A 17,180-nucleotide genomic window follows, 5' to 3' on the forward strand; every position below is an offset into this window, starting at 1 on the left:
AGTACGCCCGATGAATAGCATCCTGAAAATTACCAGTGAATCTGGCTGAAACGATCACGAGTTTGGAGTCTCTGTTACCAAGAAGTGCCGCTTGTGAAACAACGGGATTCCCAGGGGCTCATGAGAGATCTCGGGATGCTGTACAAAACCACGGCCGCCTATGCCGGAAGGCCTTTATGAGCGCGATGCAATAAATATGTGTTGATAAGAGTTGCCAACAAAGACCAAGGTACTGAGTGGAATAGGGTGAGCGAAAACGTCCATTCCTACCTTTCCATCTCGGCGTTGGGAAAAGAAACTTGGCATGTCTATCCCTTACGTCGATGTGGCGCAGAACGGCAAGGACCGGTGATTCTCCCTGTACGAATGTATGCGCAGCGTGCATGCTTATAACCAACGGCAAATGAACCAACAACCAACCTAACTGTCCACTCGGGGAGTCACACAAAGGTGTACAGCACGTACCGAGGGAGCTCAGCTTCGGACCGAAATCAGCATCGTCACTCCAACCACTCGAATCATTTAAGGCGGAGACTGCCCCATCGGTATGTGATGAAGACTTACTATGCTTGGGTAAATTGCAGCAAACCGTTACTCCTCTTGACCCTTTATTCGACATTGAGTCTGAATTCCCTACAGGCGTCTGCAAATACACCCTTATTTCCCATTGTCATCCATACCTACCAAGTCACCCAACACCATGGAGGCCTTCATCTCGTCCCTTACCGCTAGGCTTTCACCAGCCTCGAAGGTCTTGCAGGACACGACCACGTCCGAGTTCAAGACTTCGCTGGCCCGCTGGTCTGATATCGACGTGCGAGTGCCCTACGCCATTGTTCAACCTGCAGGCGAACAGGACATCGTATCGACTGTGCAGGAAGCTGTGAAGGCCGGAATCCCCTTTGTCCCTGCTTCTGGTGGCCACAGTCCCTGGTCAACCGTTGGCCAGGAAGACATTGTCATCGACTTAAGTCGTTACAAGGGGGTTTCGTTGCATCCCGAGACGAACGAGGCCACAGTAAAGGGAGGCACGTTGATGAAAGAGCTGGAAGTTGCTTTGCACCCATATAAGCGATTTGCAGGTATGTAGCTGACTGAAGGTGCAATCTCGAGCCAACCATGTTTCTCATACTTACATATCATACAGCTGTGGGTAACGGCAACACCGTTGGTGTCATTCCGTACTACATCGGAGGCGGCATCAGCATCTATACGCCACTGATTAGCTATGGCAGCGGCAATCTCATCGCAGCCAGGCTCGTCAACGCCAAAGGGGAGCTAGTACATGTCTCCGAGACGGAGAACTCGGAGCTCCTTTGGGCGCTCCGCGGCGCCGGGCAATTCTTCGGTCTGGTGACGGAAATCACCATCAAGACATACCCGTACTCACTGCTTGGCAACGAAGAGGGTCAACGAATCTGTGGCACCTACGTATTCCTCCCGCAGCAAATCGACGAAGTCTACGCTGCCGTGGAGAAAGTCATACAGAACGACCAGTATGCATCGGCAGGCCACTTCATGGTGATGCAAGCGCCACCGGAGTTGAAGCAGCAGGTCCTCTTTGTCGCGCTACAGGTCTTCTGTTCATCAGATGAAGCAGTCAAACTTTTTCAGCCGCTCGTCGATGTCGGTCCGCTGCAGCAGGCGATCATGCCGTCTACCTCTGACAAACACAGCGATCAGCTGGACTGGGTTTGCGCCAAAGGCGACTTCAAACGGTTCACGCAGAACGGCTTGCCCGATTGGAACCGAGACAACATCAAGACGCTTGCTCGACTCCATGCCGAGCTTGTGGACAATTGCCCCGATGCTGCCCGATCCGCGTACAACCTAGAATGGCATTCTCCACGGAAATTACAAAGGCGGCCTGCTGAAACGGCTTTCGGACATGCAAGTGTTGATTACTGGTTGTGAGTCCGCCCGCGCTGTCTCCCCCAGCTGCCCATTGATTGTATTGACCCGTGTAATGCAGGAACGTCCTCATTTGGTACACTGACGCGAAGAACCATGGCTATGTCGACGCGATGGACAAGAAAGCCCAGGCTGCTACACGAGCGGGAACCAACGAGGCAGATTTCGTTTCCTATACCAACACTTCCCGTGACGACCCACTTGAATACCGCTACAAGGGAACAGAGCGGATTGCGAAACTCAAGGCGTTGAAGGCGAAGCACGATCCCACGGGCGTTTTCACCAAGCAGCTCTTGTAGACGACAAGGACTCACTGGGGTCAAATGAAGGAATTGAGAAGTACTGGCGGATACGGGATTGGGGTACAGCTTTTACTGGATATGAAGTCTAGAAACGGCTCCTTCTTTCACATACGACCATATCCTGCTGAATACTAGGGATCCCGTCCGCTCTCCCATATATAAGCAGCAGAGAGCCGAATTAGTACTAGGGTCGGTGACGACCTGGGAATCCTCGGTGTTGTATGTTTTTGATCTTTTTGCTATGCCACTGCCTGGGAGGAGCTCAACGCAATGAGATGTTTCAATCTTTGGTGTTTTACTATGTGTATGTACAGATGGGGACGAGAAGCTGTTCTGATTGTCTCATGTGACTTTACCCCCCTAAACCACCGCAATCGGCTGCGCCGGGGCGGGGGCGGGCGCGGCAATGACCTCGACGCCCTCCTCCTCGGCCTCGGGCTCGTGCATGCCGCCGAGGATCATGTGCGCGGGCGCCTGCTTCTGCAGCTCGGCGTCGGTGGTGAAGGCGAAGAACTTCTCGTCGTGCCACTGCCCCGCCGTGACGTAGCGGCCCGCGGGGTCGGTGAACATGGTCGTGTCCTCGGCGCGCAGGAAGTAGGCGATGGAGTAGCGGTGCTGCGCGTAGTCGTAGGGGACGACGCGGTGGATGCACGACTGCATCGTGTGCCCGCTCGCGAACCGGAGCGAGTCGCCCACGTTGACGATGGCGCACCCCTGCTTGGGCCGGACGAAGCCGAACTCGCGGGCGCCCGGGGGCGGATCTGCATGCCCCACTCGTGGCTGAAGAGCAGCGTCAGGGACGAGATGTCGGTGTGCTTCTGGTGCCCGATCTTCTTGTCCTTGGCCGGGTCCGAGGGGATGTAGTGCATCATGGCCAGCGTCGTCGTCGAGGGCTTGTCGTTGCGGTGCGAGCACTCGAAGCGCGAGGCGCCCGTCAGGCCGAGCCCCGTCGACAGGGCCGACAGGATCGCCTTGGTCACGACGTTGCTGCCGGCGATGGCGTTCTCGAGGATCTTGATGTCGCCGCTGTTCTTGATCACGTCGGGGATGTGGGGGCTGTCCCGCTGGATCTCGTCGCGGGCGACCTGTGTAAGTGTTAGATGTAGGCTTTTGCACGGAGATGTGGGTTGCAGTGCCTCACCTTGATCATCTCGTAGCCGTCCTTGGTTCCCTCAAGGACACCAGTTCGGGAAGCGATCGGCTCATATCTGAAGCAAAGTCAGTATGTCTCAGCTTGGTGAGTCACTGCGTGATGGAGACTTACCCCAAATGAGGGGAGACGAGACCATATTGGTTCTTCTCCTCGATGGGGGCCTCGAAGAAGCGGTGCATCAGCTGCAGCGTCTTCTCCTGGTCCTCGAGCAGGCGGCGGCCGTCGATGCCGGACAGGTCGATGTAGAAGTAACCCTCGGTCTGGCAGATGCGCACCGCCTTCTCGACCTCCTCGGGCTCCTGGCAGAGGATCTTGGAGAAGTTGACCGTCTCCATGGGGTAGACGGGGACCTGCTTCCCGTTCCACTGGACGGTCTCGGGGACTTCGTTGGAGACACCCATGATGGCTAGAATGTGATGCTGTTGCTGCTGGTGTGGTACGAGGGGAATGAATGACTTGGGGAGGATGGGTTGAGATTGTCGATAAGGGGCGAGATTCAAAGATCCCCCTTTTTCGCTCCGTTTCCTCGCCCCTTTTATAGACGGTTCGAGGCGTACTTGGCTTGGAATGCATGCCGCCGGAAGGTAGATTCCGCCCTACTACAGTGTCTCCGAGGTGTAGCACATGCACGACTAAACCTACGTTTCCTCGACCTCCCACTTGTGCAATATGCCGGATCTGGGCATCGCTGTGCCCCTCATCTGCTTCATTTATCGGTCATGCATCGGCCATTTGGCCCTTTCCTCTGCTCCCGCTCGTTGAAACAAGCCAAGACTCCAATGAGCCCAATGAGCAGGGCCGGCGCAACATATATGGCCACCTATGATAGCCCGTCACGACGCCGTTTCCCTGATGTGCCTTTTCTTGGCGCGTCATACATTATCCGGAACGAGACTGGAACACGCACCCTCGGCGGACTTGTCCCAGCAAGTAATGATGCGCGGGCAGAATAGATAAGATACTGCTGCAGTATGCAGGCTAGAGACATGCACCATCGAAAAGGAAGGTTCGCGTGAGGGGAAATCCGCACCAATGTCGCAGTGCCCAGAGCTCGCGCGTTGGGGTAGGCCTATGGGAGCCTATGGGAGCCTATGGGAGCCTATGGGAGCCTATGGGAGCCTATGGGAGCCTATGGGAGCCTATGGGAGCCTATGGGAGCCTATGGGAGCGTCGCACGCCAAGGCCCGGTAGATACCCCAACTTGTCCCCCCGAGTTACGCGCGGCGCCTCGGCATTGGTCGTCAGAGCTTGGTGCAGGGTGCTGCAGATATATCCACTTCCACTTTCAGATTGATTGCACTGCATCATTGCCACGAAAACCCCCGCACCGGTTACGCGACATCATCTCGGAACCAGGAGTCGATAATCAATTGAAGACGCCACTCGGGCTCCTTGAACGCCTATTTCCCGCGGTAGCATCGGCATCCACAGTGTCCCCCGGCCGAGAGATAAGGGTCTTGGGATGCAACGCGGCAGTCTTGGGTATGTCGTGAACTGGAAAGCAACGCCGCATGATGCACTTGGAAGATATCGAGTCAAAATAAGCTTAACAACAAGATAGTTCAAGTGATCAGATGAACCCAAACCACCATGCTCTGTGGCTTTTGAGTCAATGTCAAGAAATCTAGCTAGTCATCGTAGAGAACCAAACATCTAACCTCGATGCTCTGCCGCGACTCCAAGTCTTTGTATGCCGGGTCCTCGATCGCCGAGTGCAGTGCTCGCCGGGCGACGGAACGGTCCGAGTCGAAACACTTGATCAGGAGCACCTCGTCGGGCGTGAGACCATGCTTGAAGTACCACTTGTGCGCAGGGTTATGCCGTACCACCCACTGCTCCCCGTGGTAATCGTCCTCCACCATGATGGCGCTGACCAGATCCTCATCGGGTACCGTGTTGGCATCCGCGACCGCAACGGGATCCTTCAAGATGGTCCGGATGGGCCGCCAGACGTTGATGATCTGGTACCGCTTCCCCTTTTGGACTATATCGTCTGCTTCCTCTGGGGACAGCTCCCACCGCATCCGCAGTTCCGCCCCGTCGTAGGACTGGTCGACGTGCGTCTTGGTCACGGGCCCGCGATTCGCGAGGTTCTTGAGCCCCAAGTGATGCCACTGCGTCGGGCCCCGGCGCACCTTGTGGTTGAAGATGTGCACGCGGCCCGCGCCCGTCGCCTGCTTCAGCAGCGCGGCGCACTCGGGGTAGTACTCCTCCCGGATGCGCCGCTCGTCGACGAAGTCGTCCTTCATCTGTGTCGGGTGCCGCAGGTACTGGAAGCCCTGGCCGTCGAGGGTGAAGTCGCCCTCGCGGCCGGCCACGTCCGAGACGGTGAAACGGTGCGGCAGGTGCGGGCGCTCGTTGGTGATGCGGCCCTTGCCGATGTAGATGGGCGTCGGGCTCGAGCCGTCGCCGGGGTCGTCCCAGTAGTTCAGGATGGCGGAGACATTGTGCGGCTCGTGGCCGTTTGCAACTGAGGGCGTCGTGGCTGTCATGATGGGTATCCAAAAGCAAAGGCCATTCTTCGACCAGAAAGGAAGTCGAGTCAACAATTGTTGTGATTGACACCAGGTGAGGAGGGACATGCCGAAGGAGGTGGGTCATTTGGCTGGGCATTCGGAAGACCCAATCTGGCAGTGTCACCGATTCACCCCTTCCCCGCTTCCCGTTCCGACGGCATAATACCTTCCTAGATTTGGTTTTATTCGATTCAATATCAAGGTACCATCATTTTGACAAGTCAATGTCATGGGGAGTACTTGATAATTTCAAGTTAGCCTCAATGTGACGGTAAATATTTGCTCTGCACTATGGATGACGACCCCATCCTGCTTCCTGCTCCTGGCATAAACTCGAAACAATTTGGCCGCCATATGCCGGAAATATGCCTCGAGCACGCACATAAAGCCGGGAGACACAGCCCATGGTTGCTTGGACAGCACATTTTCGATATCACAAGCATGCTTGACATCGAGCCGGGCAAGTCATTGCTCCAGTAGGGATTGAAAAACTGTCTAGGAGATCATATACCCTGCTACGCGCACAGTTTGCTTCGCTGGTATACCCATCGCTCAGATCAGAGTGATTTCTTGAATGTTAACTCCGCGATCCTGGAGGGACTTGCTTGTCATCCGTGGATCGTGATTGATAAGCTCCCCTGTCTCTTTGTTCCTGAAACGACAACAGATACTGGGATCGATATCCTTCCGGGTCCAAGAGACAGGTTCCCATTCATGAGGGAGGGGTGTTCTTTCCAGTCTGGGGTCTGTCCTCACAATAGGACCTGTCTCCGAGTTCCTAGACATGACTGTTCCGCTGGAGTAACCAGGTTCCTGACAGAGGATGCACCGGGGATCTGGGAGTTCACCGAGTAAGGCCTCTCCGTCCATTACACCATAGAGGTAAATGGGGCCGAGCACACGAAACGTATTTTCCTCTTCGTCTGCACGGCGAATGACTATGGGGGACGAACAGCCAAGAGGGATGAAAATACAATCACCTGATGCGGCTTAGTTAGCCAAGTGTCCTTTGATGAAAGCGTTCGACATATACGCTGTGTATCGTCAATGAGGAAGCTAGGGAATGCTGTGGATACTTACCTTGTTGTATATCGCATTTACAAATAGCCGGGCGTCCTCTTCTTGTTGCAAACAGTTTCATTCTCGGCCAATAGTTGTCCGTATGGTCTCGATACTCCTCCCACCAGGAAGGCAGACGTTCTTCCATATCCAATGAGAAGCTTCGATTCTGTAGCACGTCATGCCGAAATTGTTTTGGAGAAGGCAACTCCCACCAGCTAGCTATGATCCGGTTCCTTATGTAGTTGTCGATTAATTCATTTCGGCGTTCATCGCTATCCTGTATTGCTGCCTCTTGGGCCCTTTTCTCTGCTACTTCTGTGAGCTTTTCCATGAGATTGGGTAGATGTTCAAGTTCCTCAATCGGTAACGAGGACACGGTATCATCCAGGATGACGCCTTTTATTTGTAAACGATTGTTGAACTCAACTCCCAGCGTCATCTCTGCGCGGGACAGACCAGACGCGCACGTATTAATCCACGTATTGTACGGCATGAGGTGAATTCTGGATCGCCAGTCAGGAATCCAACTTGGCCAGAGCTGAGAAGTTGTTTCTGCTGCCGCTGGTGGCCACCTAGCGAATATTAGAAGGTCGCTTCTACGCTGCAGATCGGCGTATGTTGTAAAGAGTCTTCTGTAAACGGATAGGACGTCGGAAGTGTAGTCAACATGAAACGCTTCTCGAAGCTCAGGCGGTGCAAGGCTAAGGAATCCATGGATAATATCTCTTGGGTCGGAGCAGTGACAGACATAGCCAAGACGGCTGAGTCGGAACTCGAAGCCCTTTCCGATACCTCTCATGCACATTCCCCACAGCCGGTGCACATGGTGGCCGGCTATAGGCCATTCGACCTTCATCCCCAAGCAAAAGATTGCATGCCGGAACTGCAACCAAGCTATTTCGTGAGCACCACATTTCAGCACAGAGTTGAGGTTCCCCATATGGATCTCTTGGACAACCCATAGCCGGGAAAACCACGACCTGTCGAACAGCTTCGTAACCGCGGCCCAGAAGGTATCGTCGAACGGCAACGACACCGTGCTACGCCGCCACGTAGGTTCCGAGGCCCCTGGGGCAGAGAGTAGCCAAACGTCGTCTGAGAATTCGACTTGACTCCCGATATGGGCCAATCCTCGCAAGGCTTTTGCAGCATCGTCGTGGTCAGGTCCAAGCCAGGCTACCACTTTGCGCGCGCGGCTATAGATGTGGGCCATGTGGGCGACTTGATGCCCCCGCTCTTCGGGATTGCTCTGATCAATGCACAACGCGTCTATCCACATGACACGTTCCTCGTCAGGTTGGCGTAAGTCTAGAAGCGCCTTGTGTAGATTCTCGCCGAGTCGTAGGAGTCGACGCTCCGAGTCGAATAATACAACAACAGCCGCAGTTCGATTCAAGGAACCCCATGCATATGACAATGCTTCGAAGCGCGGCCCATCTCCGTTCGATTGGTTAGGATGTATAGTCGAGTCATAGGCAGCTTGACTGATTTGGGGGTTTGGATGTGTCCATGTAGTAGTTCCATCTGTTTTCCAAAACAGGATGCGATCACGTAATGTCTGGAATGCTTCCCAACCTTCAGGTAATGTTGCTCGCACTTCTTCGAGGCTCATCACATTTGGGGGCGTATGCGGGGGTTGAGGGTCGAGAGACACATTTTCCAACGTGATCTCAATGGGGTCATTACTGTTTCCTGGGTGTATGGTCGCAAGACGAATTTGGTTCTTCGACTCATCCAAAGGGTGGTATTCGTAGGGCCTTAAGTCCTTGTGACCAGTCAGTGAATCCACTGACTGATCCGTTGGGTGTAGTGGACGTCCACTTCGTTCATTGCGGCACAACTTGGCCCGGCTCGTCTCCCCGGCCAGCCCATTTTCCGGGGCCATCTTGCTTTTATATCAGGAAGTGAAAGTTTGTGAATTCATAGTATACCAATGTGCTTCTCGTAGAGAAGTTTCGCGTGTTGTCAAGTTGCCGAGTAGAAAACGTTGCCACCCAGCCTCATCATACACATGTACTTACATGTTACTATCAAGCCTCTCCCCCGAATTATCCGTGGCAGCTGCAGAGGAAAGGGGGCAAGCGGCAGATAAGCAGCCACATGTCCGGCCTGGCCCGCGACCGTCAGCCCTAGCCCCCAAATCTAAATGGGCAAAGCTGGCCCCCAGCCCCCACGCATCTACCAACCATCGTGAGAAATTGCAGATACACCAAAGTGAAGACGAGCGAATTGCTGACAGCTATTATGCGTAGATCATGTTGAGTAACATGAGGCCATGGAAGAACTTCTATATATAGACGCAGGCTGCTTCGAAGACCCTTGTAGAGATGCAAATCGCTGGGGAGACATGAATGCTAGACCTTATCGGAATTGAGGTGTACATAGACGGCAGGCTGTCGGTGGTTTCCAGCGGATAACTTTGACAAGTCTTCAGTTTTGGGTTGTGTTACCGTCGCCGTATCCGGACCTGTAAGATTCTGTCTACCGCTATTGATGGCAAAGGGATGAGTAACAAATCTGTGGGTAGGATTGCGTGCTTTTGATATGGATCTGCTATTTCGCAACAAAGGAAGCTCCGGACAACACGTTTTGGTGCCTTGTCCCTGGAACGGCCTTTCTTCATGAAGCACAAACCCATTACTGAATGCTAGCTGTGACGGCTAGCTTGCTTGAGGTTCAAGAAGGTTTTAGCAGGATTGGGGCCTTTGCGCTTTGATAAGTAAGTGATGACGGACGAGCCATCAGATCACAGACAGAGGAAACCTGCAGAGAGTTTACAAAGCCGTGAGGGGGCCATTGGAGCTTCAGTCACAACGGCAGACACTGAAGAGGGGTACACTCACTTGGGCGTCTTGGCATGCTGGGGAGAATATGCAGGGGTAGATCCTCACTATGACTCCGAAGCAGCATTTCAGCCAGATAGTCAGTATCCCCGCCCCCACTTGCCCGACGTGTCCATGATAGGCCTGGGGTAATATTGCGAACCGAGCTTAGATGATTGGTTGGGGTGTGAGAGTTCTCACATCCTTGTCGTGACTCCGGCAAGGGTTTGTGTCCCAAACAAGCTCCCGGTAGATCATCTCCTCTTAGCTTCCGGCACCACATAGGCCACCAAGACCGGGTATACGACATCGCATCACACGTGATGTCGTTGGTGTTTAAATGATACCAGAACGGCCACTCTCCGCCTCCACGAATGAATTGCAAGAGGAGATCAATGACAAGATGTGTGAATCTGTTTGGCGACGTCCCTCAAGTAATGCACTCATCTGCGTCCAGCAAGCATATCAGCAGGAGGATTTCTTGAGTTGCAGTGGTAGTGACGAACCAAGAAGTGAGTTGCATAAGGCCAGGCAAAGGCAATGTAACGAAGAAGTGAAGGGGGTCTAAATTGATTGTTGATCGTCACAATGCCAAGGTAGAAAGCATTTGCCGGATGTCTTCAATGCATCCAATGTACAGGCAGGTACGCACGCAATAGCCAGAACAATCTAATCTTTCAGATAAAAAGGCACTTCAGCCGGCAATTTCTGAATGACTTCATCTTCTTGGCCACACAGTTGAAGCAAGCACTCACCAACAAACCATTACTTCTTCAACTACTCTGCTCTCATTTCTCAAACCCAACCCCCAGACAACATTTCACGCCTCAGAATCCTCAACCGTCATCTCACGAACCGACAAGATGCACTTCCCCAACGCCCTTCTGAGCGTCTTGGCCGCGACCCAGGCCCTCGGCCACCCGGGCCACGACGTGCGCGAGGAAGCCCTCGCACGCCGCACCTACCTCGAGAACGCCAAGCGCACCGACTTGAGCCACTGCGCCGCCAAGCTGCGCGCCCGCGGCCACGAGCTGCGCGGCGTCCAGCGCCGCCAGGCCCTCGCCGCCCAGAATGCCAAGCGCGGCATCGTCCAGCGCGCCCCCAGCGACATCAACAAGACGCACCTGTCTACCGCCGACTTCGACCAGAACACGCCGCTTCACGACGTCTTTGCTGTCAACGCTTCTTGCGTGCTGAGTCCTGAGGTCACAGAGGGCCCTTATTGTAAGTCATCTTATCTGATTGTGTTTGGTATTACCAGTGCAGCCGTAGGTGCGTACCATGAGAAACTTTCACAGACTGACTTTGGATGAATTAGATGTCGCTGGCGAGTTCGTTCGCAAGGATGTTACTGAGAAGCAAGCCGGCGTTCCCCTCTACATTGACATTGACGTCCTCGACGTCACCACTTGCGACCCTGTCACCGACGTCTGGGTCGAAATCTGGTGTAAGTTTTCTTCGACCACAGACCTTGGTATCTACATGTGATTGCTAACTTTGCCTCTCCTACATTTTAGCCTGCAATGCCACCGGTGTCTACTCCGGCGTCCCCACCGGCGCCGCCTTCAAGCCCGCCCCCGAGAACCTGAACAACACCTTCCTGCGCGGCTTCCAAAAGTCCGATGCCGACGGCGCCGTCCAGTTTGCCTCGCTCTTCCCGGGCCACTACGACGGCCGCACCCACCACGTGCACGTGGCTGTGCACCCGCGGCCACGGAGCGCGCCAACAGCACCATCGCCGACAGCACCGTCAGCCACCTGGGCCAGATGTACTTCGACCAGGACCTGCTCGACCGCGTCGAGGCCCTCGAGCCCTACGCCTCCAACACGGCCGGCTGGACCCGCAACGCGCAGGACTGGCTGCTCATGCAGGGGCTCGCCACCAGCGACCCGCTCATGCAGTACGTCCTGCTGGGGGAGAAGCTCGAGGAGGGCGTGCTGGCCTGGCTCAGCTTCGGCATCAACACGACGTACTCCAAGGAGGCGTTCGTGGCGGCGACGTACTATGCCGAAGGCGGCAAGGCCAACACCAAGCGGCCCTTCTTGGAGTAAGATCTGGGTATGCGATGGTAATATTTCTCTCCGGCGTGTCCCTCAGTCTTCTTCCTCTTATAGACCGGATGAGTCTCGTCCTCTCGGTCATGAGTTATGCCACCTACGGGATGATGTTGAATGACACATCCGTTTACTCTTTGGGGTACGAGTTTTCCTTCTAGCATAGGTTTGATGATTTCAAAATCTTGAAATGGAAGCAATGCATCTTGAGATACCCTTTTCTGCGTCCTACAATGCGAGTGACTTGTATCTTCCAACAACATCATGCTGGCTCGTTGCGGCAGGCTGCTAGGTCATGCCATGTAGTCACTTGTGTCACTCGAACACTGAGTCAGCATGATTAGATAAGAAACAAGTAATCTATTGATCTAACCCTCGGGGTATACCGCGTTCCATAACCAACTCTTCTTCCAGAACCACCCTCTAAACTACTCCATCAATCATATCATCGTGGAAACGTCTTAGCCTTCACCTGCTGCTGCCCCTGCTCCCCCTGATGCGCCCGCAGCTCCAGCCCCTGATTCGACTCCGCAAAGTTAAGCACGAGCGTCTTGGACGTCTGCCGGACCTGCCCCTCGCGCGCCGCGGAGCGCAGCTGGTCCCGCGCCTCGGCGTCGAGCGCGTGCGTCATGGTCGCGATGACGTCGCCCTTCCAGGGCACCATGTTCAGCTTGCGGGTCTCGCGGATGGACAGAAATACAAAGGCGAAGCCCGCGAGGAGCGTCGCAAAAGGCAAAGAGGTGTAGGGCCACCGGATCTTGATGTGCAGGGTCCAGGTCTGCTGGGTGCCGAGCATCTGGCCCTGCGGGTGTTGCTGCTGCTCTTGCGCCGTCATGGTCGTCGTCGCATTGTCCGCGTCCGACGAGGACGCGTCGCGGGCCCAGTTCGTCATGCCCGTCGCCAGCCGCTGCATGGTCGCGGACAGGTCCCGGCTGTCGTGGAAGGCCTGTGAGACGGAGGACTGGAAGAAGCCTTGGTTGGCCTGGTACGGCGGCCAGATGAGCGGCAGGCCGGTGCCGCTGTCGCCGAGGAACAGCTCCTTCCAGATGAAGGAGATCATGCTGCCGACGGCGCTCTGGCTGACGTTGAACGTGGCCGGGGCGACGAGGTCCGTGTCGTTCAGGTGCCGCCTGTCCTCGTCGCCGGCCGGGTCCGGCTCCAGCCGCAGGTCCTCGCGGGGCAGATCGCCGTTGCCGTCGTTGAACATCAGGCCGCCGCCGATCTTCTCGCGCATGACCTCGAACTTTTGCCGGTCGCCGGCTCGGGCGGGTCCGTACGAGTCCTGGACCCGCTTCGTCCCGATCGGCGTCTCGGTCTCCTTGAGGTCGCTCTTGGTCACGAGCGCGTCGAAGCGCTTGATGCAAAAGTACAGCGCGCACTCGGTCGCCCGCACCGCCGTCTCGTTCCACCAGGTCTCGTGCTTCTCGTACGTGTCCGCGGCCTCGATGACCCCCAAGGCCGCGATGAGCCGGTCGTTGTCCTTGAAGGAGACCGACTTGGCCGGGCTCGAGGTCGCGCCCACCACCATGTACGCCGACAGGCTGTGCTCGTGCAGCGTGTCGGCGTTGCTCAGCTTGACGTAGCCGAGGGAGTACTTGGTGTAGTTGTCCGTCAACATGATGGTGGACGGGCTCGGCACAGTGCCCTGCGTCGTCGCTTCTTTCGTCCTGTTCAGGAATCTGGTGACGTCGTTGCAGGAGCTGCACACGCCCAGGCTCAGGAACGGGGGAAACGTGCAGTTTCCGCTCACGCAGTGGAAGTCGACGGCGGACGGGGCGTCGGTGAAGCCGTCGTAGATAGCCGACGCCATTTTCAGGTCCGGGATGCTGGAGTAGTCTTCGAACGGGAAGGTCATGTTGTCCTTTCCAGTCACGCCGTGGACGCCGGAACTCGGATTAGGCGCGTAGGATCCGGCGTTGAGGCGGCCGCCATAGGGGATGGTAGGTGGTAACAGATCTTGACTGTCCACCAAATGGCCCTCGTACGAAATGGCGCCCTGCAGTAGAGGGTCGAACCCGAGTAGGAGAACGGTTACCAGAGCGCCCACCGTAGCCCAGTGCCTATATCCCCCATGCGTTAGTCAACTGCAGAAGACGCCCACAATTTTGGGTTGGCATGTTTACCTGATATTCAGCCAGTACAGCAGCTGTATACTGCCCATCGGTCCACGGCTGGCTTCGTCAAACTTCTGAAAGGATGCGAGACTGTCCGGCTTCCGCCTCAGCCAGTTCCACTTCTCTTGGGCCAGGCACGCGCCGATGGCGAAAGCGAGCGCTCCTCGCGTGATTGCGCCCAGAGCGGCTATCACTAGGCCCATCGGGATCTTGAACGAATCCAGTGGATGACCGTCAGAGAACACGAAGAGCAGAATAATGGCCAGCGCAGATGCGACGGCAAGAGAACCCAAGAGGATCTCGGATCTCCAGTTATAGCGGCGCTTTCCTTCCTTGTATTCTTCGGAGAGAAGGCCCCGGGTCTCGACTTTGGGCCCGTTTTTGCCTTTGAAATGGTCGAACGTGAAGATCCGTGACGACGTGTTTCGTTTGTGGCTTTTAACTTGCCCCTGGGTTGGGTTTTGATAGTTCTCGGAGCCGGTAGCGGACTGGGTGGGCGATGGAGATACAGATGTCGATCGTGAATGGTCTTGATTGGCCGGCGGTGAAGTTACTGCTCCTGTCGCTAAAGGAGGCGAGTCCTGGAGCGGTACATTATGATATTCCATATCTTGATGGCTGATTTCTGCAACTGGGCCAGCAGTAAGGAATCGCGGGGGGCGCTCTCAAGCTTAAGGGTGGGTCGAACACCGACTTGCTGTGCCGCAATGGTTTTTCAGGACACGGTGCTGCCCGTGATATGGCAAGCAAAGATCTAAATCTCCGCGACAATAGGTGACTCGCCCAACGAGAGCCAAGGGACAGAAGGGTTGAGCTGGTTATATAATATGCTCCGACGGCCAAGCTTCTAGCCATAATCATCCGCGGAGCAATATGCTGGTCTCCCAGTGGGGCCAGCATCCGTATGGAGTCATGCCTTTATGGAGAGAATTCGAGGTCTGTTCGTCTTTGGATGGAACAAAACCCTTGTCAATATCTGGACCCTTAATCGCGGTTAGTCGGGCAGTACAATAGGGCTGTGCGGTCGTATGCCTAGAGGGCGTGTGTGCTGGCCCAATCACAGCCGCTGCCGGCCCGGGTGTTGGAGGCGGCACAGTCTCTTGCGGCGCCACAAATAGAGCAACTACGGGCACCCGCTTCCCAACCAGCCGTTTTGCTGTTGGAAATAGTGGGTGCTGTTGCCTGTGCCCGTCAGTATCCTGGAGGAATATGTTTCAAGTCCAGGCCAGAACAAACGACTCGGAATGGTTCCCTACTACATAGGTGTGGTGGCGTGCCCAACCGCCCCCAAGCATTCAAGCCAACAGGATGCGTGCTCAGTCACCCCGGCTTTAACAACGCTGCGCAGCGGGTCTGGAGCATCCGCTGAATTGGTGTCGCTTAAATTGATTGTCAACTGAGGCTTGATTTCCTGCAAACCGCCGGACAGACACACGGTTAGGTTAGCGAGTGTGTCCACCATGCGAGGGTGGGGTTCCGAAGATGAAGTTGAAAGAAGGTTGTCGCATTGACACTAAATCAACTCAACCTGGAAGATGTCCCCATCTCGCCGGCCCGTCATTTGACCGTGCGACTACGTGTGTACAATACTTGACGATAGAAATGGCAATCTCACGAGAACTATTTGATACGTATCAGAGAGGATATAACAAAGGCTCGCCGATAGTCCTTACATGTTTCCCAAATAAGTACTTTCCGACCTCTTCAATACATCTGGCGCGCTGAACAAGGTGACGAAGAGAAAGAGAAACCCGCCTATCTAGTTCATTTCGATATTCTAGAGCTCATCACCAGCAATGGGGCTCTGCGAATCTGTAGTGGCATCCCTAATACCTACCCCGTTGAGAAGAGAATCCGTCTCGGCAACGACGCGACCTGACATGGCCTCCAAGTGCTTCTGGGTAAGAACAAACTTGGATTTCTGCCAGCCGAGATCGAAAGGCAGGCGTTCATTTTCTGTCCCGTGTTCGTATCAGCCCAATGAAACATTGTAAAAAGGGGAAACAATCCAGAAAAAGAACAGAAAGCCGGGCAGATCCAGTTCAAGGGGACGGGGAGCTTACCAAACAAGTACTCCACATACTCCCGCCGCACCGTCCCCGCCTCGACGTCGCCGAACGCGACGATGTAGACGGCCGTCTCGGCCACGCTGGCGGGCGCCCCGGCCCTGTTGAGCTCAAAGGCCGGGTTCGTCCGGTTCGAGGTCTGCACGCGCCCCAGCCGGGCCGCGGCCGCCTGCCGCACGCTGATGACGGGGTCGGGCCAGTGCGCGCGCGTCTCGGCGAAGATGGACGGGTCGAAGACGTCCTGGTGTGAGCTGAAGAAGGCGTCGGGCCGGCTGCGTAGCACAATCAGGAGGGTTGATCCTTGCGGAATGCATGATTAAGTGTGACCAAAAGGCTTACCTAAGGCTGGCATCATGCTCAATGGCGTTGTGCTGGTTGAGGTGGTGCAGCGAGAGCTCGGTCGCATTGGGGAGTGGCACGGTGCTCAGGGCCGCCTGGAAGAAGAAGTCGGATAGGGGCCGGTCGAGGTTGACAGCGTCTTCCAAGGCGCCGAGCACCGTGTCTCGGTCAAGGTCCCGCCCGCCGTGAGGCAGGTACCCGTGGTTGGCCAAGGCGTTCAGCAAGGGGCAGGGACTCCTTGCTGTTTCGGATGTATAAGTAAGTCTCCCTTGAATCCCAAAGCACATTGGAAGACGACGCTTACAATCTCCCAGGTCTGAAGGCTTCCAGTCTCTCGCCGCTTCTGGATAGGCTGAACACAACCCCGCAATGGCAATTGTGGCAACGAGAACAGCTTTCATGGTGTTGTTTAGAGGCGATAATATCAGCTATGAATTGATGTAATAGTACGGATAGGTTGTTGGCAATGGAGATTTCGGTTGCCTGTGCCATGAAACAATTCCTGGGTTTACGCAGGATGTGATGCCTGATAAAACAGTTGACTTTTATAGCAGGATGCCGATTCTGCCTGCCTGATCTGCCCTGGACGAGGCAACCAAATGTATTCAGCCAACGGTCTGGGCGAGCCCAATTGAACGCCGGAACTGCAAGCTTACTGCTGACCTCAAGTTGGCTGAGATCCCGGCCCCTGCGTTTTCGCAATTGACCACCCCCGAGGCTCGGGGATTTAATTGGTCTCGATACTGGGCTGAGTCAGATGCCAATTCAGCCCCCAGGTTGCCTCAGGCGCTTATGCTGCATGACGTGCTCGAGAAAGAAGCGACCAAATCGAGGTAAGTG

General features: G+C 55.4%; 7 protein-coding genes across 7 annotated transcripts; 2 read left to right on the plus strand and 5 right to left on the minus strand.

Moving 5' to 3' along the window:
* Positions 1-700: 700 nt before the first annotated feature.
* On the plus strand, positions 701-2,210 carry PG997_008973 (FAD binding domain-containing protein; the record flags this gene model as incomplete). Its single annotated transcript, XM_066813288.1, has 3 exons — positions 701-1,082; positions 1,148-1,910; positions 1,973-2,210. The coding sequence occupies 3 exons, from the start codon at positions 701-703 to the stop codon at positions 2,208-2,210; spliced, it is 1,383 nt and encodes a 460-aa protein (XP_066668630.1).
* A 363-nt stretch (positions 2,211-2,573) lies between these two features.
* PG997_008974 (2OG-Fe(II) oxygenase superfamily protein) lies at positions 2,574-3,767 on the minus strand (the record flags this gene model as incomplete). Its single annotated transcript, XM_066813289.1, has 4 exons — positions 2,574-2,930; positions 2,957-3,298; positions 3,355-3,421; positions 3,478-3,767. 4 exons carry the CDS (start codon positions 3,765-3,767, stop codon positions 2,574-2,576), a joined length of 1,056 nt encoding a protein of 351 aa, XP_066668631.1.
* A 1,227-nt stretch (positions 3,768-4,994) lies between these two features.
* On the minus strand, positions 4,995-5,858 carry PG997_008975 (uncharacterized protein; the record flags this gene model as incomplete). The annotated part of the gene is made up of 1 exon (XM_066813290.1): positions 4,995-5,858. One exon carries the CDS (start codon positions 5,856-5,858, stop codon positions 4,995-4,997), a length of 864 nt encoding a protein of 287 aa, XP_066668632.1.
* A 576-nt stretch (positions 5,859-6,434) lies between these two features.
* PG997_008976 (uncharacterized protein) lies at positions 6,435-8,829 on the minus strand (the record flags this gene model as incomplete). The annotated part of the gene is made up of 2 exons (XM_066813291.1): positions 6,435-6,862; positions 6,963-8,829. 2 exons carry the CDS (start codon positions 8,827-8,829, stop codon positions 6,435-6,437), a joined length of 2,295 nt encoding a protein of 764 aa, XP_066668633.1.
* Positions 8,830-10,629: 1,800 nt separating this feature from the next.
* Positions 10,630-11,818, plus strand: PG997_008977 (extracellular dioxygenase; the record flags this gene model as incomplete). The annotated part of the gene is made up of 4 exons (XM_066813292.1): positions 10,630-10,990; positions 11,085-11,213; positions 11,284-11,459; positions 11,486-11,818. The coding sequence occupies 4 exons, from the start codon at positions 10,630-10,632 to the stop codon at positions 11,816-11,818; spliced, it is 999 nt and encodes a 332-aa protein (XP_066668634.1).
* Positions 11,819-12,266: 448 nt separating this feature from the next.
* PG997_008978 (uncharacterized protein) lies at positions 12,267-14,543 on the minus strand (the record flags this gene model as incomplete). The annotated part of the gene is made up of 2 exons (XM_066813293.1): positions 12,267-13,881; positions 13,945-14,543. The coding sequence occupies 2 exons, from the start codon at positions 14,541-14,543 to the stop codon at positions 12,267-12,269; spliced, it is 2,214 nt and encodes a 737-aa protein (XP_066668635.1).
* Positions 14,544-15,712: 1,169 nt separating this feature from the next.
* PG997_008979 (Cloroperoxidase) lies at positions 15,713-16,627 on the minus strand (the record flags this gene model as incomplete). Its single annotated transcript, XM_066813294.1, has 3 exons — positions 15,713-15,891; positions 15,999-16,273; positions 16,341-16,627. 3 exons carry the CDS (start codon positions 16,625-16,627, stop codon positions 15,713-15,715), a joined length of 741 nt encoding a protein of 246 aa, XP_066668636.1.
* Between the last annotated feature and the right edge of the window lie 553 nt (positions 16,628-17,180).

This window comes from Apiospora hydei (genome assembly GCF_038363865.1).
Source record: "Apiospora hydei strain CBS 114990 chromosome Unknown utg000006l_segment0_segment0, whole genome shotgun sequence".
In the NCBI taxonomy this organism is placed as follows: domain Eukaryota; kingdom Fungi; phylum Ascomycota; class Sordariomycetes; order Amphisphaeriales; family Apiosporaceae; genus Apiospora; species Apiospora hydei.